This window comes from Callorhinus ursinus, unplaced genomic scaffold (genome assembly GCF_003265705.2).
Source record: "Callorhinus ursinus isolate GAN/ISIS: 27379988/994484 unplaced genomic scaffold, GSC_fseal_2.0 scaffold26, whole genome shotgun sequence".
Lineage (NCBI taxonomy): Eukaryota > Metazoa > Chordata > Mammalia > Carnivora > Otariidae > Callorhinus > Callorhinus ursinus.
The window spans coordinates 23789070-23816341 of record NW_027397088.1 but is presented as its reverse complement, the minus strand read 5'-3'; the positions used below and the strand labels follow the sequence as shown (position 1 = coordinate 23816341).

The 27272-nt window shown below is 43.4% G+C and overlaps 1 protein-coding gene and 1 long non-coding RNA gene across 5 annotated transcripts in view; one reads left to right on the top strand and one right to left on the bottom strand.

The window, feature by feature from the left end:
* The window catches only part of LOC141370107 (uncharacterized), a 23168-nt gene extending 1446 nt beyond the window's left edge, over positions 1 to 21722 (bottom strand). Inside the window, exons 1-2 of the long non-coding RNA XR_012373861.1 lie at positions 21603 to 21722; positions 13604 to 13769 (exon numbers count right to left, since the gene is read on the bottom strand). This is a non-coding gene — a long non-coding RNA (uncharacterized lncRNA). The remainder of the gene's footprint in view (positions 1 to 13603; positions 13770 to 21602) is intronic.
* The window catches only part of KIAA0319 (KIAA0319 ortholog), a 96426-nt gene that overhangs the window by 58905 nt on the left and 10249 nt on the right, over positions 1 to 27272 (top strand). For 3 of the 4 annotated variants that reach the window (XR_012373859.1, XR_012373860.1, XM_025891036.2), the window contains exons 1-6: positions 15892 to 16011; positions 18042 to 18174; positions 19134 to 19282; positions 21487 to 21638; positions 23437 to 23575; positions 24132 to 24291. Coding sequence is in view for 2 of the 4 variants with exons in the window: in XM_025891036.2 (XP_025746821.2) it covers positions 15921 to 16011; positions 18042 to 18174; positions 19134 to 19282; positions 21487 to 21638; positions 23437 to 23575; positions 24132 to 24291 (824 nt within the window). In the remaining 2 variants the exon portion in view is untranslated. Of the gene's footprint in view, positions 1 to 33; positions 71 to 12042; positions 12272 to 15887; positions 16012 to 18041; positions 18175 to 19133; positions 19283 to 21486; positions 21639 to 23436; positions 23576 to 24131; positions 24292 to 27272 lie in introns of those variants that run through there. The other variant, XM_073877636.1, reaches the window with a different exon arrangement.

The following is a 27272-nucleotide window of genomic DNA, read 5'->3' as shown; positions in this document are numbered from 1 at the left end:
GAGAGGAGACTCCCGCAGATTCCCCCGTCTTACATCTGTCTAACCTCGTTCCTGGAAACTACACTTTCAGGCAAGTGGTTTCTCCACCTTTGCTGTGCTTTCAGAACTTGTGTTGCGACTATTTCCTTAAACTCATGCCTCTACACTACACTGTGCCTCTTTTCATTTTGATCAAGAGGTCAAGGCCAATGAGGCTTCCTTGGGGGTTTTGGTTGGCAGCCACTTTCGACTGATGGGCTCATGGCGGAGTATGAATTGGAAGTGCCTGGTTATTGGAAACATTTGGTTTTGATTGTAAGGAACGGTATTCGGATGGCATCCTTTTGCTGTGTTGTTACGTGAAAGAAATTTTGTGTCTTCAGAGTGAGGCAGAGTTGTGTGATTTATCTGTTTCTTAATCTTTTTCTTTCCATAACTTTTAAAGCTACAACTGAGACATAATAAACTGTGCATAATTAAGATATAACACTTGATGAGTTTTGACACGTGACTGTCCAGAAGACCATCATCACAATCAAGATAATAAACATGTCCCTCAACCTGGAGGTCTCCTTGTGCCCCTTGGATTTCCATTTGTCTCTCCACTCCTGTCCTTGGGCAACATGGAGCTGCTTTCTGTCAGTTTAAATTATTTTGTACTGTCTAGAATTTCACATCAATGGAATCATACAATATGTACTCCTTTTTACCTGTGTTTTCTTTCACTCTGCAAATGATGTTGATTCATCCATATTGTCTGTACCAATAGGTTGTTCCTTTTTGTTGCTGAGTACTCTTCTGGTCTGTGGATGTACCACAGTTTATTTATCCTTCCATCTAGTATGGACATCTGGGCTGTTTACAGCTTTGAACTACTACAAATAAAGGTGCCATTAAAATTTACTTTAAGTGTTTGTGTGGACAGGTATTTTTATTTTTATGGGGTAAATCGTGGAATAGTGGGAAGGTCAGGTTCTATGGTGAGTTTATGGTTAACATTTTAAGAAATTGCCAAACTCTTTCCTGAGGTGGGTGTTCAATCTCCACATACTCACCAATACTTGGTATAGTCAGTCTTTTTAATGTTATTTAATTTAATGAATGGTAGTATCTCCTTATGGTTTTAATTTGCATTTTCGTGATGACCAATGATATTAAGCATATTTTCAGGTGCTTATTGGCCATTCATATAACTTTTTCTGTGAAGTGTCCTTTTCCTATTTTATTTTTTTTAATGTCCCCTTTATTTTTTTAAGTAAACTGCCCCAACATGGGGTCTCGAACTCATGACCCTAAGACCAAGAGTCGCATGTTCTACCAACTGAGCCAGCCAGGTGCCCTTCCTTTCCTTATTTAAAAAATTATATTGTTTGTCTTATTTAGTTTTAAGAGTCTTTATACATTCTTTTTTTAAGATTTTTATTTATTTATTTGACAGAGCACAAGCAGGGGGAGGGGCAGAGGGAGAGGGAGAAGCAGGCTTCCCACGGAGCAGGGAGCCCAACGCTGGGCTCGATCCCAGGACCCTGGGATCATGACCTGAGCCAAAGGCAGATGCCCAACCGACTGAGCCACCCAGGTGCCCCAAGTCTTTATACATTCTGAAACAAGCTCATTATTTTATGTATGTGTTGTGGATATTTTCTGCCAGTATATGATTTTTTTCTTTTCTTAATCTTTCAATAGCTTCTCAACCTTTTGGCTAAGATCAAGTGTATTTTCTTAACCTTTGGAAGAGCAAAAATTCTACGTTTTGATGAAGTCTAATTCATCAATTTTTTTTCTTTTGTTTCATGCTTTTTGTGTTCTAATTAAGTAAGCTTTGCCTATCCTAAGACTGTAAAGATTTCCTGTTTTTTCTATTACCTCTGTAGTTCTAGATTTTATATTTGGATCTGTGATCTCTTTTGAGTTATTTTTATGTATTGTGTGGTATTTTTGAATGTTAAATCAACCTTGCATTCATGGGGTAAATGCTATTTGGTCATGATATCCTTTTTATATAGCACTGTATTAAACTTGCTAATATTTTGGTAAGGGTTTTTTGTCTGTCTTCATGAGAGATATTGGTCAATGCCATTCTCTCTTTTTTTTGCAATGTCTTAGTCAAGTTTGGGTATGAGGATCACACTGGCCTGATGAAACAAGGTGGCCAGTGATCTGTCCTCCTCTACTTTCTGAAACATTTGTGAACAACTGGTGGTGTTTCTTCCTTGAATGTTTGACAGAATTCACCAGTAAAATCACTGGGCCTGGAGTTTTGTTTTGGGGAAAGTTTTTGATAGCAAATGCAATTTTTGAAATAGTTGTAAGGCTATTTAGATTTTCTGTTGCTGGTTTTTTTTTCCTTGCATAGGTTTTTAATAAGTTGTATTTTGCAAAAAGTTTGTCTATTCCATCTAAATTGTCGAATTTGTTGGCACAAAGGGTTTTATAGTATTTTCATATTATCCTTTCATACCCATAGAATCTGTGGTGATAACTCCTTTTTCATTTACTCTATTGATGACTTGTGTTCTCTTTTTTTTCTGATCAGTCTAATTAAGGATTTTGTTAATTTTGTTTATCTTTTCAAAGAACCCCTAACTAGAGCTGTGTTAATTTTGTCTATTTTCTAATTTGTTGGTTTCTGCTCATATCTTTACTATTTCTTTACTTCTATTTGCCTTTTATTTACTTTGCTCTTCTAAATTCTTAGAGTAGAATCTTGGATCATTCATATTAAATCTTCCTTAAATGTCTCTAAAGCCTTTAAAACTATAATTTTCCGCAAAGTACTCTTTAATTGTATACCACATATTTTGGTTTATTATATTTTTAAGGTCTTTAAGAATTTAATGATTTTGAAGAAATCCATCTATCCATGCATCCATATATTTATGAATCTTCTGAAGTCTGACTAGGTTAAGAAATTCCCAGGCATCTGATTGGATTCATCTTTGACTAAAAAGTTCACAGAGGTGCTCTAGAGTATTTTACATTGTACATGTGTTGTGAAAATGTTTGTTTTGGTTTATTTGAAATCTCAGCTTAAGAAGTAGCTTACCCCATTAGGTTGGCTTATTATTTAAAAAATGGAAAATAAGTGTTGGTGAGGATATGGTGAAAGGGGAACCCTTGGGCACTGCTGGTGGGAAAGTAAAATGGTGTACCTGCGTGGAGAATAGTTTGTTAGTTCCTCAAAACATTAAGCATAGAATTACCATGTCTGTAATCTTGCTTCTAGATATATACCCCAAAGAATTGACAGCAGGGACTCAAACAGATACTTGTACACTCATAGTGTATATGTTCATGCCACTTTATGAGGTTCTTTTGATTCTTTTTTTATTTTAGTTTTTATTTAAATTCTAGTTAGCTAAATTGGTTTCAGGAGTAGAATTCAGTGATTCATCAGTCTCATATAACACCCAGTGCTCATTACATCACATGCCCTCCTTAATGCCCATCACCCAGTTACCCCAACCCCCCACCCCCCCCAGCAACCCTCAGCTTGTTCTCTAGAGTTGAGAGTCTCATGGTTTGCCTCCCGCTCTTTTCATTTCTTTTCTTCCTTCCCCTATGCTCATCTGTTTTGTTTCTTAAATTCCACATATGAGTGAAATCATATGATTTTGTCTTTTTCTGACTTACTTCACTTAGCATTGTACTTTCTAGCTCCATCCATGTCATTGCAAATGGCAAGAATTCGTCCTTTTTGATGGCTGAGTAACATTCCATTGTATATATACCACATCTGCTTTATCCGTTCAGCCAGTGGACGTTTGGGCTGCTTCCATAATTTGGCTATTGTTGATAATATTGCTATGAACAAGGGGGTGCATGTGCCCCTTTGAATTAGTATTTTTGTATCCTTTGGATAAATACCCAGTAGTGTACTTGCTGGATCATAGTGTTGTCCTATTTTTAACTTTTTGAGGAAATCTCCTACTGTTTTCCAGGGTGGCTGTACCAATTTGCATTCCCACCAACAGTGTAGGAGGGTTCCCCTTTCTCCACATCCTCACCAACATCTGTTGTTTCCTGAGTTGTTCATTTTAGCCATTGTGACTGGTGTGAGGTGGTATCTCATTGAGGTTTTGATTTGGATTTCCCTGATGAAGAGTGATGTTGAGCATCTTTTCATGTGTCTATTGTCCATTTGTATGTCTCCTTTGGAGAAATGTCCGTTCATGTCTTCTGCCCGTTTCTTAACTGGTTTATTTATTTGTTTTTTGGTGTTGACTTTGGTAAGTTCTTTATAGGTTTTGGATACTAGCCCTTTATCTGATATGTCATTTGCAAATATCTTCTCCCATTCTGTAGGTTGCCTTTTAGTCTTGTTGATTGTTTCCTTTGCTGTGCAGAAGCTTTTTATCTTGATGAAATCCCAATAGTTCATTTTTGCCTTTGTTTCCCTTGCCTCCGGAGACGTGTCTAGGGACAAATTGCTCTGGCCGAGGTCACAGAGGTCACAGGTGTTCTCTAGAATTTTTTTTTTTTAAAGATTTTATTTATTTATTTGACAGAGAGAGAAACAGCAAGAGAAGGAACACAAGCACAGGGAGTGGGGGAGGGAGAAGCAGGTTTCCCGCCAAGCAGGGAGCCCAATGCGGGGCTCCATTCCAGGGCCCTGGGATCATGACCTGAGCCGAAGGCAGATGCTTAACGACTGAGCTACCCAGGCGCCCCTCTCCTCTAGGATTTTGATGGATTCCTGTCTCACATTTAGGTCTTTCATCCATTTTGAGTTTATTTTTGTGCATGGTGTAAGAAAGCGGTCCAGTTTCATTCTTCTGCAAGTGGCTGTCCAATTTTCCCAACACCCTTTTTTGAAGAGACTATCTTTTTTCCATTGGATATTCTTTCCTGCTTTGTTGAAGATTAGTGGATCATAGAGTTGAGGGTCCATTTCTGGGTTCTGTATTCTGTTCCATTGATCTTTTTTTTTGTGCCAGTACGATACTGTCTTGATGATGACAGCTTTGTAATAGAGCTGGAAGTCCGGAATTGTGATGCCACCAGCTTTGCTTTTCTTTCTCAAGATTGCTTTGACTATTCGGGGTGTCTTGTGGTTCCCATACAAGTTTTAGGATTATTTGTTCTAGCTCTGTGAAAAATTCTGGTGGTGTTTTGATAGGGATTGCATTAAATGTGTAGATTGCTTTGGGTATATATAGACATTTTAACAATATTTGTTCTTCCAGTTCATGAGCGTGGAATGTTTTTCCATTTCTTTGTGTCATCTTTGATTTCTTTCATAAGTGTTCTGTAGTTTTCAGAGTAGAGATTCTTTTACCTCTTTGGTTAGGTTTATTCCTAGGTATCTTATGGTTTTTGGTGCAATTGTAAATGGGATTGACTCCTTAATTTCTCTTTCTGCTGCTTCATTATTGGTGTATAGAAATGCAACAGACTTCTGTGTGCTGATTTTGTATCCTGAGACTTTACGGAATTCCTGTACCAGTTCTAGCAATTTTTTTGGTGGAGTATTTCATTTCTACATAGAGTATCATGTCATCTGTCAATAGTGATAGTTTGACTTCTTCCTTGCCAATTTGGATGACTTTTATCTTTTTTTAAAAATTTTATTGTTATTTTAGTCACCATACAATACATCATTAGTTTTTGATGTAGCATTCCATGATCCATTGTTTTTGTATAACACCCAGTGCTCCATGCAGTACGTGCCCTCCTTAATACCCATCACCAGGCTAACCCATCCCCCCACCCCCCCTCCCCTCTAAAACCCTGTTTGTCTCTCAGAGTCCATAGTCTCTCATGGTTCCTCTCCCCCTCCGATTTGCCCCCCTTCATGTTTCCCTTCCTTCTCCTAATGTCCTCCATGCTGTTCCTTATGGTCCACAAATAAGTGAAACCATGTGATAATTGACTTTCTCTGCTTGACTTATTTCACTTAGCATCATCTCCTCCAGTCCCATCCATGTGGATGTAAAGGTTGGGTATTCATCCTTTCTGATGGCTGAGTCATATTCCATTGTATATATGGACCACATCTTCTTTATCCAGTCATCTGTTGAAGGGCATCTCAGCTCTTTCCACAGTTTGGCCATTGTGGACATTGCTGCTATGAACATTGGGGTGCATATGGCCCTTCTTTTCACTCCAACTGTGTCCTTGTGGTAAATACCCAGGAGTGCAATTGCTGGGTCATAGGGAGGCTCTATTTTTAAATTTTTGAGGCACCTCCACACTGTTTTCCAAAGTGGCTGTAACAGCTTGCATTCCCACCAACAGTGTAAGAGGGTTCCCCTTTCTCTACAACCTCTCCAACATTTGTTGTTTCTTGCCTTGTCCATTTTTGCCATTCTAACTGGTGTAAGGTGGTATCTCAATGTGGTTTTGATTTGAATTTCCCTGATGGCTAAGGATGAGGAACATTTTTTCATGTGTCTGTTAGCCATTTGTATGTCTTCTTCAGAGAAGTGTCTTTTCATATCTTCTGCCCACTTTTTGACTTGATTATTTGTTTTTTGGGTGTTGAGTTTGAGAAGTTCTTTATAGATCTTGGATACCAGCCCTTTATCTGTAGTGTCATTTGCAAATATCTTCTCCCATTCTGTGAGTTGCCTCTTTGTTTTGTTGACTGTTTCCTTTGCTGTGCAGAAGCTTTTTATCTGGATGACTTTTATCTTTTTGTTGTCTGATTGCTGTAGCTAGGACTTCTAGTACTATGTTAAATCACAGTGGTGATAGTGGACATCCCTTTCTTCCTTACCATAGAGGAAAAACTCAATTTTTCCCCATTGAGGATGGTATTAGCTGTGGGTTTTTCATATATGGCCTCCATTATGTTAAGGTATGTTCTCTCTGTCCCTACTTTTTTGAGGGCTTTTATCATGAATGATTGTCGTACTTTGTCAAATACTTTTTCTGCATCCTTTGACAGTATCGTATGGTCCTTATTCTTTCTTTTATTAATGTGATCAATTAGTCACATTGATTAATTTGCAAATATTGAACCACCCTTGCAGCCCAGGAATAAATCCCACTTGACTGTGGTGAATGATTCTTCTAAAGTACTGTTGGATTCAATTTTTAGTATTTTATTGAGAATTTTGCATCCATGTTCATCAGGGATTATGGCGTGTAGTTCTCTTTTATAGTGGAGTCTTTATCTGGTTTTACTATCAGGGTAATGCTGGCCTCATAGAATGAGTTTGGAAGTTTTCTTTCTGTTTCTATTTTTTGGAACAGTTTGAGAAGAATAGGTATTAGCTCTTCTTTAAATGTTTGGGAGAATTCCCCTGGGAAGCCATCTGGCCCTGGACTTTTGTTTGTTGAGAAATTTTTAATTACTGCTTCAATTTCCTTGCTGGTTATGGGTCTGTTCAAGTTTTCTATTTCTTCCTTTTTCAGGTTTGGTACTTCGTCTGTTTCTGGGAATTTATCCATTTCTTCCAAGTTGTCCAGTTTGTTGGCCTATCCTTTTTCACAATATTCTCTTATACTTTTTTTGTATTTCTTTGGTGTTGGTGGTTATTTCTCCCCTCTCATTTGTGATTTTATTTAATTGGATCCTTTCTCTTTTGTTTTTGGTAAGTCTGGCAAGGGGTTTATCAATTTTAATAATTATTTCAGAGAACCACAGCCTGGTTTCACTGATCTGTTCTGTTGTTTTTTTAGTTTCTGTATCATTTATTTCTGCTCTAATCTTTTTATTTCCCTTTGCCTTCTGGATTTTGGTTTTATTTGCTGTTCCTTTTCTAGCTCCTTTAGGTCTAAGATTAGGTTGTGTATTTGAGGAAGGCCTGTATCACTATATACTTACCTTTGCTACATCCCAAAGGTTTTGGACTGTCGTGTTTTTATTTTCTTTTGCTTCCATGTATTTTTTTAATTTCTTCTTTAATTTCCTGGTTAAGCCATTCATTCTTTAGTAGGATGTTCTTTAACCTCTGTGTATTTGTGGTCTTTCCCAATTTTTTCCTGTGGTTGACTACAAGTTTCATAATATTTTGGTCTGAAAATATGCATGGTATGATCTCAATCTTTTTGTATTTGTTGAGTGCTGATTTGTGACCCAGTATGTTATCTATTCTGGAGAATGTTCCATGTGCACCCAAGAAGAATGTGTATTCTGCTGCTTTAGGATGAAGTGTTCTGAATAGATCTGTTAAGTCCATCTGGTCCGGTATGTCATTCAGAGCCATTGTTTCTTTGTTGATCTGCTTAGATGATTTGTCCATTGATTTAAGTGGGGTGTTAAAGTCCTCTACTATTATTGTATTGTTATCAATGAGTTTCTTTATGTTTATTGTTAATTGATATATATATTTGGGGTTCCCAAGTTGGGGGCATATTTACAATGTTAGATCTTCTTGATGGATAGACCCTTTAATTATGATATAGTGCCCTTATTCATCTCTTGTTACAGTCTTTGCTTTAAAATCTAGTTTGTCTGATACAAGTATGGCTACTCTGGCTTTCTTTTGATGCTCATAAGCATGATAGATGGTTCTCCAACCCCCGGTTTGAATCTGCAGGTGTCTTTAGGTCTAAAATGAGTCTCTTGTAGACAGTATATAGATTATTCTTGTTTTTTTTATCCATTCTGATACCCTGCTTCTCTTTATTGGAGCATTTAGTCCATTTATGTTCAGAGTGATTATTGGGAGATAATGCTGTTAATGCCATTGTGTTACCTGTAAAGTCATTGTTTTTGGAGATTTTCTCTTTTCCTTTCTAGTCTTTGTTGTTTTCAGTCTTTCTTTCCCACTGTTGCTTTTGGCTTTCTTCCCCACTCAAAAGAGTCCACTTTTATATTTCTTACAGGGCTGGTTTATTGTTCACGAACTCCTTTAGTTTTTGTTTGTCTGGGAAACTCTTTATCTCTCCTTCTGTCCTGAATGACAGCCTTGCTGGATAAAGTGTTCTTGGCTGCAGATTTTTCCCATTCAGCATGTTGAATGTATCATGCCACTCTCTTCTGGCCTGCCGAGTTTCTGTGGATAGATCAGCTGCTAACCATATTTTTCTTCCCTTGCTGCTTTTAAGGATTTTTTCCTTATCTCTGTATTTTGAAAATTTACTGTGATATATCTTAGTGTTGGCCTGCTTTTGTTGATTTTGATGGGAGTTATCTGTGCCTCCTGGATTGAATGTTTCTTTCCACAGATTAGGGAAGTTTTCAGCTATAATTTGCTCAAATAAACCGTGTGTCCCTTTTCCCACTCTTCTTCTGAGACTTCTATGTTACGAATGATATTGCCCTTTATGGAGTCGCTGAGTTCCCTAATTCTACATTCGTGATCCAGTATTTTTCTTTCCCTCTTCTTTTCAGCTTATTTTCCATAATTTTGTCTTCTATGTCACCTGTTCTCTCCTCTGCTTCTTCCATCCTTGTGGTCATTACATCCAGTCAGTTTCGCATCTCAGTTACAGCATTTTTTATTTTAGCCTGACTCGTTTTTAGGTCTTTTATCTCTGTGGTAAGGGACTCCCTGATATCTTCTATGCTTTTCTCAAGCCCAGCTAGTATCCTTATGACTGTTTTTTTCAATTCTGGAGCAGGCATATTGTTTATATCTGTTTTGATTAGGTCCCTGGCCATGACCTTTTCTTCTTCTTCCTTTTGGGATGATTTCCTCTGTGTTGGCATTTTGGCTAGGTCTGTATCTTCTTTGTGTTAGGAAAGCCTTTTATGTTTCCTGCTCCTGAGAGTAATGGCTTATTAAGAAGAGGTCATATACTGTCCAGGGCCTGGTGCTTCGGGATGTGTGTCTGGTCTGTGCTACGTGCACCCTGATGCTGTGTTTTGGGGGCTCTTTCCCTCAGGTCAGCCCTCTGCTGAGTTTTTCCTTGCTTGCACTAAGGAGTGTTTGGACCTTGTCCAGTGTGTGACAAGTTTTAACTAGATATGCTTTCATCTGTTTGTTAAAAAAGGCCAGATCCTATTTCCACTAGAGCTGAAACTTTGCAGCACTCTATCATCAGTAGACTTGGTGCTTGTGGGGGATTTATGCTTGTTTTCTGGGGGAGAAGCCTGTTGCCCTGGCTCTTAGGCATACTTGCCCTAGCATAGGAGCACCTGCAGAGTACAGGGGGTGAAGTTTGGGGTAAGTGGCTCCAGCCTCCCCTGGATGGGTGTGGGGAGGGGGCACTCACTCTGCTGCTCACTGAAATCCAGTGGTGCTGTTGGGTGGAGGAAAAAAATGGCATCCACCCTCTCCCTGGGCCCCCAACAGGTGAACTTGTGCCCTCACTGTCCTCACAGAAGAGTGAAGAATCTTCCCTTGTGTGCCAGGTATCCCTCAGATCTCTGCCTTCACCATGTCTGCGACTGAGCTATCTGCCCACCTGGTGGCACAGTGCTTCTATATTTTATCTCTGGCATCTGACAGAGTTTCAAAACTCCAAATTTTAGGGACCCAGCACTGCCTGGACCCACGATGATCCTCTGGAGGAGGGTCTTGGGGCACTGGGGCTGGTGGGAGTTTGTTCCAGAAGGGCAGTTGCAGGAATGCACAGGTGCTTGGAGTTCAGAGTAAAGCACAGCAAAAAGCTGGTGTCCAGGTTAGCTGCCCTCAGCAGGTGCCTCTGCCCCTATGCTAATGAACAGGGCAGTGCAGTGGTGCCCACCAGCTCTTTTGTCCCCATGAGGCAGTACCACCTCTCCCAAGTGCACTCCAAGAAGGGGAGCTGTCTCTCCCAGTGTGATTCAGGGGATCCTCAGACCACACTGTCCACTCCCAGGCCTCTGCCCTCCTTCTCCACAGGAGCACCACTGTGCCCACTGGGCTCCACACTGGCTGCAGTGCAGACTTCTAAAACTTCCGTCTTTGAGCTCTGTTGATTGTAAAAACTCACAATAAGGAGGCTCTCTCATTTTCCCAGTCAGTGGCTTTGGGGAAGTGTTTTTCTTGTTCAATCCCCTGTGTGCTGTTTGCTCTCTCTCTGATCAGGGCTCCCTCCCCTCTACAGCACCCGGGATTCTTTTCCCCCCCAAATCACATCTCTGCACCTCCTACCTTCCACATTGTGGCCTCTTTTCTCCCTCTACTTCGGCAGTTTGTTCTCTCAGCCCTCAGATCGATTTCCTGGGTGTTCAGAATGAGTTGATATTTATCTAGCTGTGTTTGAGGGACAAGGCAAGCATAGGGTCCCCTTACTCCTCTGCCATCCTAACTCCTCCCCATTTCATTTTTCCTTAATTCATCATCTGGTTGAGGCACATTATTGCTGCTGTCTCCATTTTACCATGAAGAAATCCCCTTAGGGGCCCCAGGATGTGTCCTGACAGCCTCGCTGAGGAGGAAGGATCTCAGATGCTTGGTTTGCTGTCAGAGCCTGAACCAGAGTTTAGATCTTGGTTGTATGGAGTGTGTGGGCTAGTGTGAAAGGGTGCACAGAATACGTGTGCCCCCATACACACACCTTACTACAGGTAAGGCCTGTGTTCTTCCCATAGCTTCATTATCCTGTTCCTACTAACACCCGTATAACATTCATCACTGTTCAGAACCAACATCTTTACCCCAGAAGGATGAAGTGACCATATTAGTTCCTGATCCAGGACCTCATCAGTAGTGAGTTCACCACAGGATGTCCTGAACGAGTGTCTGCAAGGAGTGTGCTGAAAACATAATTATATTAAGTCCTCTAGAAAAGAATAAAAAAAAATGCAAAATCTTTGTAGATGATGAGTGATGTAGTGTCTCCACGTGCTCACACCTGAAGGCAGGACCTAACCCCGACACATTCTTTGTCTCAGGTACTAGAGGGAGGTTCCTATGTTGGTTGAGGAAGATTTATTCATCTGGCGTCTCCAAGACCAGTCAGAAACCCATATAAGATACAACTCCATCATGTGGCTGTATTACTAGCTAAAAATAAAATAAACCAACAGCAACACATTAACAAAAAAACCCTCAGATACACTCTTCTTTTCTCAGCCTCATCCTCAAATTTCTGTTTACACCTCTTCTGAGTTTTTCTGAGAAATGTACCATGCGCAGACTAAATGGACCATTTGCCTTAAGACTTGGCATCTTCTTGCAACGTGATTTTTTTTTTTTGCAACATTTTTCCTTATTTTGTTTCTCATATTTCTCCTTTTTGTAGATTGACTGTTACAGACTCGGATGGAGCCTCTAACTCCACAACTGCATCCCTAATAGTCAACAGTGCTGTGGACCATCCTCCAGTTGCCAATGCAGGACCAAATCAGACCATAACTTTGCCCCAAAACTCCATCACTTTGAATGGAAACCAGAGCAGTGATGATCACCAGATTGTCCTGTATGAGTGGTCCCTGGGTCCAGGGAGTAAGAGCAAAGAGGTGGTCATGCAGGCAAGTTCTCTATCCTGCCTTCAAACTTTTACTTGTCTGTCCATCCAACCACCCACCCACCCACCTACCCATCTATCCAGCCACCCACCCATCTATCCAACCACCCACCCACCCACCTACCCATCTATCCAACCAACCACCCACACACCTACCCATCTATCCAACCACCCACCTACCCATCTATCTAACCATCTATCCATTCATCTAGCCACCTACCCACCTGTCCATCCATCTGTCTGTCCACCCATCCACCCACCCATCCATCTACCCACCCACCCATCCATTCATCTATCCACCTATGAATCCAATCCATCCATGAATCCATCCATTCATCATCAATCCATCTACCTATCCACCCATCTACCCACCCACCCATCCATCCATCTATCCATCCATCCATCTGTATGTCTGTCCATTTAAAACTGTTCACACATCTATCTACCTTCCTACCTACCTAAATTATTGTTATGTGGTATAAATCCAGAAAATATGTTTTATAAGATTGTCTGATGTATTACAACTATTGGAAGAGCACCTAAATTCATAGATTTTCCAAACTTACATCCTTTCCCCTCATCCATTCTCTATAAGCACAGAATAGAAACTAAGTGGGTGCTGTATTGGTAGCTTGACCTTGAGGCTAGTTTGGGGAAAGTATGACCCAACATTTGCTACAGAAATATTATTTTAGTATTGGGAGAAACTTTAGATAAAGAATCCAACATAAAATTTATTATCAGGAAATTTTTCCTTATTTTGTTTGTCATATTTTTAGAAATTTCATTGTCATCTTTTCTGGATCTAGTGGTCTCTTTTTAAGAGCTTTTTGTATCTAAACTTTAATTTGCTCAAATCTATTTGTCTAAAGACATACTGCCATAGACACTTTTGCTGTGAGTAGTATGTGTGCACATGAGTGTGTATAAGCTATTTGCTTCCTCTTCTTTTGGTGGTGGCCAGAACTATTTGTTTTTATTGCTAACCAGCTTGCTATTTTTAAGTTATTATTTGACAGTTTTCATTTTATTCTTTTTTTTTGTTATGTATGTATATAAGCAAGCCCTACGCCCAATGTGGGGCTTGAAGTCACGACCCCAAGAGCAAGAGTTGCATACTCTATTGACTGAGCCAGTCAGGCACCCCTTCCATTTTTATTTTAATTCCAGTTAACATACAGTGTTATGTTAGTTTCAGGTTATTATTTGAAAGTTTAATGGAAAAAAGGTAGGACCTTATATTGCCACCTGTACTCCTTCAAATTCCATCTCATCTGTCCAACATAAATTTCTTGTTAGTATTTTAGATGAAGTCAGATATCCCATGAAAGCTTACCTACTTTACTTTCTGATGTTTCTGGACAGTATTTTGCAATTATGATGAATTTAAAATGCCTGGTTGGGTGTATGGAACTTGAGAGGACCGTGCCGTAGTGTCCATCTCTAAGGGTTGTGGCACGTGCTGTTTGCTTCTGTTGTGCTAAGACTTCTGATTCAGAGGGCTTTGCATGCAAAACAGAAAAGATGGGATATTTTGTATTTCCTTGGTTAAAAAAATATTCCAGGGATGCCTGACTGGCTCAGTCAGAAGAGCGTGTGACTCTTAATCTCAGGGTTGTGAGTTAGAGCCCCTCGTTGGATATGGAGATTACTTACCAATAAAATTTTTAAAAAAATCCAAATTTTCTTTCCTTTAGTTATTGAGAATTATGTGCCCAAAGCTCACACCCCAGAATTCATCCATATCTGCCCAACGTATGTCCAAGGGAATCAGCAAGTGCTGGGCACAGGGCCAGCTTCTCCACACCTGCCCTTCTGCAGTGGACACTCTGAGATTATCCCCAGTAACAAGGTTATTGTCTTGTGATTGATGGATGAAGATATTAAAAGGGGTGATCTTTTTATTAACTGGGCAATCACAAAGATGACTGTGTAAACTGGAGTCTTAGATTATTAGTCTAAACATCGTGCAGGGCATCCTGCCGAGGCTTTGCTTTAGATGGGGGAAGGCCATCTGAAGACTCCGGCTATTACCTGGAGCATATGGTGGCTTTGAGGGTGCTTGGTGACATGTATGAGCCTGCCCACTTCTCATTTGCCACAACATTCCCTATACCGTGTGCATAAGCATTTATGTAACCATATTAATTTTGAAGTAAGTACTAGGAAATTATACTTTTGTAGAGCTTTTCAGAGCAAAATGCTTTGCTTTATTTAGTGAAAGTAGGGAAAAACACCTTTTCTAAGTTCTTAAAAGTACGTATTTCAAATTTCACAAGTTCCCCTCGTGATAACACAATTGATTTTCTGTCAGTTTTCTTTTTCAGTTTTCCATTAAAACCTTTAATAGATACATGCAGATACATTTATCTTTAGACAATCTTGGGATCTATAAAAGTATAAAAATTATAGTAGGATTTAGGATTAAAAATCCTTTCCATGATGCCATGAATTTCAAACATAAGCAGTAATTGGAAATGTTACCAACAGCAACACAATAGCAACAAAGTGAAAGTTGTTAACCTGGAGACAAGTACAGCATTATATATTCAATTGAAAAAATGTCTTACTGAAAAATTTTGTTGTCTTAGAGTTTTAAAAAATTATTTTTACTTATAAAAGTAATGCATGAATTGCTTCTTGTAGTTAAAAAAAAAAAGTTAACTTCTGATAAAGTACAAATACACCATGATTGTACCCCAGTCCCCTTATGGTGATAATTTTATCAGTTTAATGTCTGTCCTTACAGAATCTTTTCTATGTGTTCTGTGTATATGCATATGTACACATAGAAATATCTGTCACATTATATACATTGTTCTGCAACTTTCTCTTTTTGCTTGATGGTATGTCTTTGACATCTTTGCATTTCATTATTTATAAGCTACAGACTTTTTTTTTTTTCCTTTAAGTAGGCTCCACGCCTAGCATGGAGTCCAACTCCATTTCAGTACGTATAAATCTACCTTATTCTTTTAAACTTTCTCATTTAAACTAGCATTGTAGTGTATCATGGTGGGTCTGGCCACGCCCCATTGATGAAAGTTTATTTAAAGATTGATTGATTGATTGCTTGATTTTAGAGAGAGAGTGCAAGCGGTGGGGAGAGAAAGAATCTCAAGCAGACTCCCGAATGAGTGTGGAGCCCAGCACAGGGCTCGATCTCATGACCTTGAGATCCTGACCCGAGCTGAAATCAAGAGTTGGCTGCTTAACTAACTGAGCCACCCAGGTGCCCCATTGTTGATGAACATTTAGACTGTTTCCATTGTTTGCTACTATAAACAATGCTTCTGTCAGCATCCAGGTGTGAGGCTCCTTGTGTGAATGGGCATTTCTCTAGCGTAGGTAGTAAGAAGTAGAATCACTGGTTAGAGTATGCTCATTTAACATGTCAATGGCTGTTGCTTTTTGCCTCCAAAAAGGCCAAATTAATTTGTACTTCTTCAACAGCGTATGAAGGAACACACTGAACTTTAGATTGCATTTCCTTGGGGCACACACATTTCTTTTTCAGGCAGGATCTCCATATTTAGCAAAAGCATTCATTTTTCATTACGTCATGCTACTTCTTAAAATTATTATTTTTTTCTTTCTCATTTCTACTTGCTTTTACTTAGGGCGTTGAGACACCATACCTTCATTTGTCGGCCATGCAGGAAGGAGACTATATGTTCCAGCTGATGGTGACAGATTCTTCAAAGCAGCAATCCACGGCTGTGGTCACTGTGACTGTCCAGCCCGGTAGGTGAGATAGAAGGGGGCTTTGGCCCCAGAGATTAAGGCAGAAATGACACCTGGGCTTCTGTGCTTCAGACAGGCGAAATTTGGAGGCAAATTCTCTGTATTAACTATCAAGAAATTGGGGCTGGAGGAGCTGAATTTTAATACAAAGCCAGGTTTTCTGTTGTGGTTTGGAATCTTGTGTTGACTGTGTCTTTAAACCATGGCATGGAGGCCCAGATGGACATCCTCAGGGCCCTTCGAGGGCTCCACTTGCCAGGTGGACACTCCTCCAGGTGTCCCACTCTACTGCAGAGCTCCAGGGCCTTCTTGAAGAGTCTGGTCATGATGTGTGGCCTGGTAGCTCAATGGCTCGTAGTCAGATGGAGACTTGACTCCAGGTCATCTCTCAATCCATTAATGCTTTCATGAAAACCCAGGACTCTGCCTTCCTGCAGATTTAAATAACCTTAAGGGTGGTTAGGTTTTTGCATGACAGTGCTCTTTGCTTTAGAACTTTTCTAGAAGATGCTGCTAATCCCAGTAACTGTCCAGTATACTGGCAACTGAAAATACACTCAGCTTATAGGCAACGCATTTATTTGTTTTATTTATTCACTTTAGTATGTAGTAAGTGCTAGCAGTTAGACCCTGGGGATGTGGAATTAAACAAGAAAGACTTGGTCTCTGTCCTCCCAGGGCTCATGGGGAAGTCCACTGAAAACCCACAGGATCAGTGCATTTCTAGGGGATGGACACAGCGCTGCTGGAGCCCATGAAAGGACCCACCTTCCTGGGCTTGGGGCATCTGCAGAGAGTCTTACCTGAGCTCGGGTCTGCAGTTGGCCAGGTGAATTTGGGGAGAGAAGGGCAAGAGGAAGAGTTTTTTAGGTGAAGGAAACAGTATATGAAAGCCATGGGATGAAAGGGAGTTTGGTAGTTGAAGGAATTAAAAAGAGTCTAGTGGGACAAGAGAAAGCGGTGAGGACGTGGGAGTGTGAGGCACGGGCATTAGAATGCCAAGAGATGCTCCGGAGCGAGGCGGGGCTCCCCGCCCAGGGCTTCGTAATGGATGGTCATGTGTTTGACCCTAAGGACAAGAGGAACCACCGCCTCACCGAACTTTACTGAGTAGCACAGGGAGGGTTGCACATGGTCCAGATATAGGGTCATAGCTGCTTCAGTTTTTGACTCCATGACTTTTATTTTAACAGAAAATTTGTCTATTTCAATATCAATATCAGCAATACTTTATATCTTTTGCTTTTTTTCATCTTTTTTTCCCCTAAGATTTTATTTTTAAGTCATCTCTACGCCCAGCGTGGGGCTGGACTTACAACCCTGAGATCAAGAGCCGTGTGTTGTACTGGCTGAGCCAGCCGGGCGCCCCTTATACCTTTTACTGTTGTTCAACACTTAACCGAAATGTTTTGAGCATTTATTATTTACCAGGCACTGTGTTAGGCACTGGGGCTACAACGACAAAAGGAAGTAAGTCCTGCCTGACAAAGCAACTGTCAGCTCACTTCCTTCCAGTTCCTGCCTGCCTCCCCCACTGTCCCCAGTCCTCCCTGCATCTGCCCATCCCGTTCCTTTTCCTTCTCTCTTGACTCCGTGACTTTTGAGGTCTTTTATTTTATCTGTTTATTTCAGAGACAGATTGCACATGCACACACATGCACGAGGTGGGGGGGATCCTCACACAGATTCCCCGCTCAGTGTGGAGCCTGACGGTGGTGGGGGGCTTGATCTCACAACCCTGAGCCGAAACCGAGTCAAACGCTTAATGGACTGAGCCACCCAGGGCGCCCCTCGAGGTCTTTTAAGGAAACCAAACATGTATGTATTAGGGAACAATATTTCCTGCTGTCTGCACCCCCCAGCCTCACCCTCAAAACTGCAGTGTTTCTCCCCAGGATTCCCCCGGAACACCATACACTCTAGTCCCCGCCTGATCCAAATAGGAGTAATTTGCTAAAATCAAGAAAGCAGGGGATCACAGACTTAATCCGAAGAGATAATAGCGTTTCCCACCATTTCTGTAATTCTAGAAAGCAACAGGCCTCCGGTGGCTGTGGCCGGCCCCGACAAGGAGCTGGTCTTCCCGGTGGAGAGCACCACCCTGGATGGCAGCAGGAGCACTGACGACCAGGGCATCGTCCTCTACCACTGGGAGCACGTCCGGTAGGCCCCCTTACCACGGAGCCGTGGGGGTCACGCCCCTGGCCCAGGGCTAACATCGCCCCCTCTCTGGAGGGCCCAAATTAGTCAACTCGAGCATGCTGGGGAGTGAGGAGCACTGTTGTTGGAGAGCAGATCAAGTGTGGAAGGGGCCATCTGGGGTGGGAGAGCTTCATGACTGACTAGGTGCTAGGAGACCTGTGGGAGGCCCTCAGAGGCCTCCTGGCTACACTCACTCAAACCATCTGCTCTGCCTCTCAGAAACTAGTGAGATCACTAGCCTAGGTTTGCCCAGACGGTAAGAGGGGGCACTGGGTTTTTCCGAAGACAGGGCCCACAGTCTTAATAACCGCACTGTAATTCCCCTTTGGAGATCTGTGATCTGGCTCATCCCTTCCTCTTCCATGCTCTCTGTCAAGATAGATGAGGATTTAACCTAATTTCATTCAAAGAGAAAATGGGAGTAGTTTCTAAGACTCTGTTTTGTAAGGACAGATCATTTCACTGACAGTTCAATTAGAAAAAAAAAAACGGCCCCCAGACCCGTTTTGGGGGCACCTGGATGGCTCAGTCAGTTAAGCACCCAACTCCTGGTTTCAGCTCAGGTCATGATCTTGGGGTTGTGAGATTGAGCCCCGTGTTGGGCTCCACACTCAGCGCAGAGTCTGCTTGAGATTCTGTCTCTCCCTCTGCCCCTCCCCCTGCGTGCACACTCTGTCTAAAATAAATAAAATCTTAAAAAATAACCCCCCCAAAACAAAAACCTTCTTCCTAGGAATCCCGCAGGCTCATTCTAAAATAGGCATTAACTTATGACCCGTACCCTGAACTAGAGAATTTAAGTGGATAAAAAGTTATCCTGGAATTCTCTAGATGCTGTGTTTTAGCTGTAGAAACGGGCTTTTATAAGGACACAGATACCGTGCCTGCTCTGTTTTGTTGTTCACTTCCCTGTTCCACAGAGGCCCTGGTGCCGTGCAGATGGAAAATCCCGATGACGCTGTAGCCACAGTGCGCAGGCTCCGGGTGGGGACCCACCACTTCCGTCTGACGGTGACTGATGGGCAGGGGCTGAGCAGCACGACCACCCTCACCGTGGCCGTGAAGAAGGGTGAGTCCTGGCACTGCGGCGGTTGGGCACCTTCTGCTTTCCTGTCTCACAAGACCCTCAGCCATGATTGTTCAGAAGCACTGGTGTTTATCGGTTAACCGCAGACTCTGAACTCATGTCAGCCAAGAAAAAGCCATTCTTCCCCCGAGCATGCTCGCTGTTCCCAGTCTCCCTCTGCAGAGAAACAGCATTTCCTTTTGTGTGTTGAGTGAACCTTCAATGGGCTTCCCTCTTCTTCTGTGACTACTAGCAATGAAACACCCGCGTCCATGTGATGGCGTTATGCTCGCTCTCTCCTCCCTGGGAATCGAAGAGCAGAGATGTTTTCAAGTTCCATATTGTTTGTTAACTTGTGGTCTAGTCTCGTGCCACTCTGCTGGAGGACCTTCGTTCCAGACATTTCTGTGTCCTCTGGGGCACAATGCAAGGCTTATGGCAACTCACAAATGCTGGGCACTGGAACAGATGGGTGGATGGATGGATGGATGGATGGATGATCATGATGTGTTGAAGCACAGGGGTGGTCAAGAGCATGCTGGACAAAGTCGGGTACTGTAGACCAGCCAGTGGTGGGTGTGCTGGGAAATGGCTGAGCTTTTGCCTCAATCTGTGAAGGGTCATGTGTCAGGCCGAAGAGGCTGGGACTTCGTCTGCTCGCCAGGCTGGAGAGGCTGAAGCAGTTTTATCAGCAAAGTGACATAGGTCTGGCTGTTTTCAAATGTTTTATGGTGGATGTTTTCAACCATATATAAAAGTAGAGAAAGTAGGCTCATTGGACCATTATGTCCCCATCACCCAGCTTCAACAGCCAACAGTGGTTTGCCAATCTTGTGTCGTCTAGCCATTCATATTTTCTTTTATTTTGGTTGGAGTATTTTTAAAGCAAACCCTAGCACCATGTCATTTTACCTGAGAGTTTGGGATTTTTAAGACAGGTAATGGTGTGATGGGAAGAGAGGTCAGCAGCAGGGAGAGCAGGGGGGAAATGATTGACTAGAAAGACATCTTAGAGCCTGAAGTCTCAGGACTTGATGCCTCAGTGGTTCTGGAGGGAAGAAAGATGGTGGGTGTCCCAATGACTCAGGGACGATGACTTCAGCGCATGGGTGGGTGGTGGCGCCATGCTCTGACCTCCGTCCAGAGAAGAGCAGCCCTGGGTTTGTGGGGGGTTGAGTTTGGACCTGGCGGATTTGTGGCGATGGAGTGCCCAGAGAGTGCCTGGGGGGGCGTCCTGACGGAGTTCAAGATTGTGGGGACATAAGCATTGGAAGGGGGTGGCCGCCTTAAGTCCAGCGTTGGAGCGAGAGAGGGTCTAGTAATCATTTCTCACAGAAGGATCTTTGGGCTTACGCAGTCTACTGCCAGTCTGTTTCTGTGGGTTCCAGCCTCCCCCTTGGTCCATGGTGGGATTAAGCCTTCACACCAGGTTCTCCCCACAAGTCCTCCCAGAAAGGGCATGTGGTGGACAATGTGGAAACGCTGCTAACGGTACCAGGTGCCTCTGCTCTAATCTCTGGGGTGTTTTCTCAGGAGGAAAGTGGCTGGTGATTGGCGGGATGCTCATTGCTCCCTTGGATCAACATCTGGCTGTGCTCACCCCATGACTTTTGCTTGACTTGTTTTTAAGGGGCATTTGCAAGGGGTCAAGGGTCAGGTAGGGTCCCAGAGCGCCACCTGAACACGCAGATTTCCCTCACAGCAGCCTCACCCCACAGTGGGGCTGTGTCTTAGTATGGTCTCCCCCTGCACCCCATTCTCCTGGCTCCTCTCTCCTGAGGCGATTTCATCAGAAATGGCTCTTAACGTTGTTCATGCATATTTAACACCCAGGTGGAGGAGTGAAGGCCTGATTGTTTTTGAGTCAAGTTTTAATTTAAAGTACATAATGATTCAGAATATATTTTAAACTAAAATATTTTCACTTTCTGGACCCTGATAAGTAAGGTCATTTTTTCTTTTTCAAAAAGAGAAAAACTGTCGTGTTATTAGAATCTCCCCGTGTACAGGCCACCAGATTACAGCTATGCATAAACAGAGCAAGCTACAAGAACGTCTATATATTACGGGTAGAAAACAGTGCCTCTCGGCTCTTTTAAATCTACGTATGGGCAAGAAGGAGCCATCGTGGATAGTCTACTGCACTCTTCTGCCACCCGCATTTCAAATCCATCTCTTTGCTTTCATTTTTGCTATATTTGACTTAGAAAATAACAGTCCTCCCAGAGCCCACGCTGGTGGCCGCCATGTGCTTGTGCTTCCCAATAACTGCATTACTTTGGACGGTTCGAGGTCTACCGATGACCAAGGAATTGTGTCCTACCTGTGGGTCCGGGATGGCCAGAGCCCAGCCGCTGGGGTGAGTGTTCCACAAGAGTTGTCCCGCTTACATCACGCGGAGTCAGTCTGCTCGGGCTACTGTAAGGAAATACCATGGCCTGGGTGGCTTCCACGACAGACAGACATGTCTCCCAGTTCTGGAGGCCATGACGTCCAAGGTTAAGGCTCTGGATGATTTGGCTCCTGGTCAAGAGCTCTCTGGCTCACAGGTGACTGCCTTCTCGCTGTGTCCCCACACAGCAGAGAGGGAGGGAGGGCTCTCTCCTGTCTCTTCTTCAAGCACATTAATCCCGTGGAATCAGGGCCCCACCCTTATGACCTCATGGAACCCTACCTCCCTCCTCACAGGCCCGATTTCAAACACAGTTACACTAGGGCTAGGGCTTCAGCAGATGAATGTGAGGGCCACACAGTTAAGTCCTTAGCAGCATTTCTATTATGACCTCATCTCCCTTTCCATGCTCCCCACTAAGGTGTTTATGCTTCTGGGTTTCCTCTGAGGCATGGAGGCAGCAAGCTGCTCTTAGATTCAAGCAAAGGCTGAAGTCTTCCCTGTTGTTTTCACAGCCCGGGGGGGACTTCAAAGCCAAGTCTTCCCATGGGAGTCATTCTGCTCCTCAGCTTCCCCGCTGTTCCTCTTTGGGTCCAAGTGGGTTCTTTCTGTTTCCTCCCATCCTGCCAGAGAGGTCAGTTGGTCCAGGATCGCTGTTCCCATTTCACAAGTACAGGAAGCGAGATGCAGAGATGGAAAATGACTTGGCCAAGGTCAACCAACTCATCCTTAATCAAACCAGGCAGACCCAAGTTTTTAGCTCCTGGCAGACATTTCTCCCCATAGATCCCTCCACCTCTGAGGCTATACATTTAGGTACATCTTCATTCCTGCTGTTGCTAAGGACTTGAGAGTTGCAGATATACTCTTGGACATGCACCAAAGAAGTGGTCATGGTGGGGTGGGGTGGGGGGAGGCGAGGAGCACCTGGGTGGCTCAGTCAGCCAAGCGTCTGACTCTTGATTTCGGCTCAGGTCATGATCTCAGGGTTGTGAGATTGAGCCTCTTGTCGGGCTCCACGTGCAGTGGAGAGTCTGCCTCTCCGCCTCTCCCTCTGCCCCTCCCCCCAGCTTGTGCATGCACACTCTCACCTTCTCTCTAATAAATACATAAATCTTAAAAAAAAAATAAAAGAAGTGGTCACAGGGAAGGAACTGAACATGCTTTATACTTGCTGAAGCGCCTCTGGAATGAATACTCTTCAGCCAGAGGGTAGATTAGCTTCTAGTATAGCGGCTGTCTGTTCAGAGCACTTGTTACCTCTGCTTACCACCCTCTTCTGTTAGCAAGTGCAGAGCAGGGGTGTCTGAGATTCTTCTCTAATCCTTTGGATCTTGGATCCCCCAGGAGCAGAAATATTTTACTTGGGCTCTTGGGTCATTTGAGAAGGTAAATGTGATACATTAGAGACTATTGTAAAACTGTGTTTGAAAAGAAGACCCAGAAACTCTTCAGAGGGGGTGCTTCACCCTCATTTCAACAGTTATCCCCTGTGTTGGATGAACTGAACAATTTGGTTATGGCTGGACAGCCCTTGGTAAGCGCAGCTCAGAAATCCTGTCTGAGGAATCTGTGTGTCCCGGTGCCTTCTTTGGAGGAGCTGCTGAGGATTCCCCTCTCTTCAGCTAACCCACCAGCCCCTTCCTCTTCAGCCTGCCCCTTACAGTCATGCGCACATTAGAAAGATGGGCCCCTGAGGTCTGGGATCAGCAGTGGGCCAGAAGTTGGGACTGAGCGTCGACTCGGCAATCGCGTTATTTTGCAGGATGTCATCGAGGGCTCCGACCGCAGCGCAGCCCTGCAGCTTACCAATCTGGTGGAGGGCATCTACACGTTCCGCTTGCAAGTTGCTGACGGTCAGGGGGCCTCGGACACGGACACGGCCACCGTGGAAGTGCGGCCAGGTGCGCCTGGGCTAAGGTGCTGGTCTGTGATCTAGGCGGCCCACTTTTGGGTTCTTCGCAGTGGACAGGGTCCCCCCGGCTGGGGTGCCCACTGTGGCTGGCTTCAGCTCCTGGCCAGAGCCATGGTGTGGCTTTCTCTGCTCTTCACTGTGTATCCCCAGACAGACTTGGCCTCTCAGCTCATGACGGGGAGTTGAATGTGGCAGCAGGAATCTCGTGCCCCTTCTGTGTTGCTGCCAGAAAGTGAAGCAGACACAGGAGCTTCAGGGTGGGAGCTCAGAGGGGGCAGCTCCAGTGAGGGGCCTCCAAGCACCCCACGAAAATGGGGCGAGAGCGGCCCGCACAGCCGAGGCTGAGGGAAGGGTGCGCAGTGCCAAAATTTCAGGGTAGCCCAGAGGCTGTTTGGGTACCCCTGGTTATCTTCCAGGAAAAGTCCTAAGTCCTAAGAAGTTACCTCGGGATCATTTTAAACTCTTTAAATCCTTGTGCGGGCCTTGCTCCTTATGTTGTCCAGCAGGATTTCCAAGTGGAAATCCCATGTGTTCTGGTTTCGCAGACCCCAGGAAGAGTGGACTGGTGGAGCTGACCCTGCAGGTGGGCGTGGGGCAGCTGACCGAGCAGCAGAAGGACACCCTCATGAGACACCTGGCGGCCCTGCTGAATGTGCCAGACTCAGACGTTAAGGTTCAGAAGATCCAGGCCCACTCGGACCTCAGGTGTGAGCTGCATACCTGTCCGGCAGGATCTTGTTTGTTCCCTTTGCGTGTTGTCTAGTTTTGCACACGCTTGCATCCCATCCATACATTCTTTTTCTCAAAGGGCCGCAGTAAGGAAAACATCATTCCAGGTCCCTCCTACAACAAACAGTAAATGTTTGTTGACCGAGAATGTTCCAGATGAAGGAGTTAGCAACCATCAGCTGGAACTGGTTGTTAGCTCTGCTATCCTCAGAGGTCATGCTAATGGCCTGGGGCTGGCACAGAGGATGCCTCACAGCCAGACTTCATCCCTACCCCACATTCCCAGGACTGAGGCTTCTCGTGGTGTGAGAGGAGCATTGATTACCATTGCTGTCTTCTGGGAGTCTAGGAGGCTAAACCTCTGGCCTTTATATAAGATTTATATATTTAATTGAGCTTTTGTTTTTGAATGCTTACCCAATCTATGAGTAGTAGGGTGGGTGGGAGGAGAGAAAGTATGGGAATGAAAACCTACCATTCACAGTAAATCTATTGGCCAGTCATTGTCAGCTACTCTGTTTAGGTTTGTTTTCCAGACAATTGAAGTTTGTTTAGAAAAATACCAAGTTAAAAGAATTTTAATTATTTTTTCATAGAATTTTAATTACTTTTTCATAAATTTTATTATCGTTTCATTCTTTCAAAACAAATCACACATTTCCCTTACTTATAAAATATCAAACACTGAACAAGTCTGAAAATCAACAAAACCAAAGGCTATTTCTTTAAAAAATCAACAGAATTGATAAACCTTTAGCTAGACTGACCAAGAAAATAGAAGACTCAAATTAGTAAAATCAAGAATGAAAGGGGATATTCCTACCAACCATATAGAAATAAAAAGGATTATTCTATGAGTAATGGTATGTCAACAAATTAGTTAACCTGGATGAAATGGACACAATCCTAGAAAGACTCGAGAAGAAATTAAAAATTTTAACAAACCTATAGAAAGTGAAGAGATTAAATCAGTAATCAGTAACTACCCACCAAGCCCAGGACCAGATGGCCTCACTGGTGAATTTACCAAACATTTAAAGATATACCACCACTTCCACAAGTTCTTCGAAAACAGAGAAGTGGAGGGAACACTTTCCAACTCATTCTAGGAGGCCAGTGTTTACTCTGATATTAAAACCAGACAGAGGGGCACCTGGGTGGCTCAGTCGCTTAAGTGTCTGCCTTCAGCTCAGGTCATGATCCCAGGGTCCTGGGATTGAGCCCCATGTCGGGCTCCCTGTTCATCAGGGAGTCTGCTTCTCCCTCTCCCTCTGCCCCTTTCCCCTGCTCGTACTCTCTCTCTCAAGTAAATAAAATCTTAAAACCAAAAAAAACTAAAAATAAAACCAGACAGAGAAGTTCCCAAGAAAACTACTGACCAATGTCCCTTATGAATATAGAAGCAGAAATCCTCAACAAAATACTTTGTAACTGCATCCAGCAACATATTAAAAGAAGTGGACACCATAGCCAAAGTGAGATTTATCCCAGGCATGCAGGGTAGGTCAATCAATAAATGTAATAAACCTATTAATAAAGGACCAAAACCAGGGCGCCTGAGTGGCTCAGATGGTTAAGCATCTGCCTTCGGCTCAGGTCGTGATCCCAGGGTCCTGGGATCGAGCTCCACATCGGGCTCCCTGCTCAGTGGGGAGCCTCCTTCTCCCTCTGCCTCTGCCTCTGCCTCTCTCTCTCTCTCTCTCTCTGACTCTCATGAATAAATAAATAAAACATTAAAAAAAAATAAAGGACCAAAACCATATGATCATCTTAGTAGGCACAGAAAAAGCATTTGATGAAATCCAACAGCCTTTCATGATAAAAACACTTGTAGGCCGAGTTGTGGCCCCTCAAAAGATACATTTACATCCTAACCCTTACTACCTGTGTGACCTGATTTGGAAACAGGATCTCTGCAGATGGAAATAGTTGAGTTAAGGTTAAACTGCTGTAGGATGGACCCTTCATCCAGAGTGATTGTGTCCCTGGAAGAAGAGAAGAGACTCAGAGACAGCACGCAGGGAGATCACCAGGTGACAGTGGATTGATGGGTCTCCAAGCACGCCCACTGCAGAGAGCTGCAAGAAGGGTGTGGGGCATGGTCTCCTCTAACACCTTCAGAGACTCAGAGACAGGATGACCCTGACAATACCTTGATTTTGAGCTTCTAGCTTATGGAACTGTAAGAGAATACATTTCTGTTGTTATAAGCCACCCAGTTTATGGTACTTTTAATGGCAACCTTGAAAACAAGTACAGATTTGAATAGAAATGTCTCCAGAAAAGACATACAAATGGATAATCAGCACATGAGAAGGTGCTCAACGTCATTAGCTATTGGAAAATGCAAAGCAAAATCCTTTTGAGGTACCACTTCACACCCACTAGGATGGCTATAATCCAGAAGACGGACGTAACAAGCGTTGGCGAGGACACGGAAGGATTGGAACACTCTGTGTTTCCGGTGGGAACATACAGTGGTGCAGCCAGTGTGGAATTAGTTCCTCAGAATGCTGAACGTAGTTCCCAGACGAGCCAGTGATTCCACTCTGAGATACGTACCCAAGAGAAACGATAAATGTGTGTCCACACAGAAGCGTGTACACGAACATTTTATACGTTCAGCCAAAAGTGGATACAATCTAAATGTCATCAGCAGAATGGATAAACTCAATGAGGAATGTCCGTACGATGCAATATGGTTTGGCAGTAAAAGGGAAGGAATTTGGGGTAGATAGCGTGACGTGGATAAACTTGGGACCCGTCATGCAAAGTGGAGGAAGCAGGACACAGAATGCCTCGTGTATACATTTGTGTCAGACATACAGTCAAATCGGGAGAGACGGAAAGTGGGTGAGTTGTTGCCAGGGGCTGCAGAGAGGAGGGCATGCCGAAGAGTTACCCCTTCATGGGCACAGGGTTCCACCACCACAGGTGGTGGCGACGGTTGCACAGTG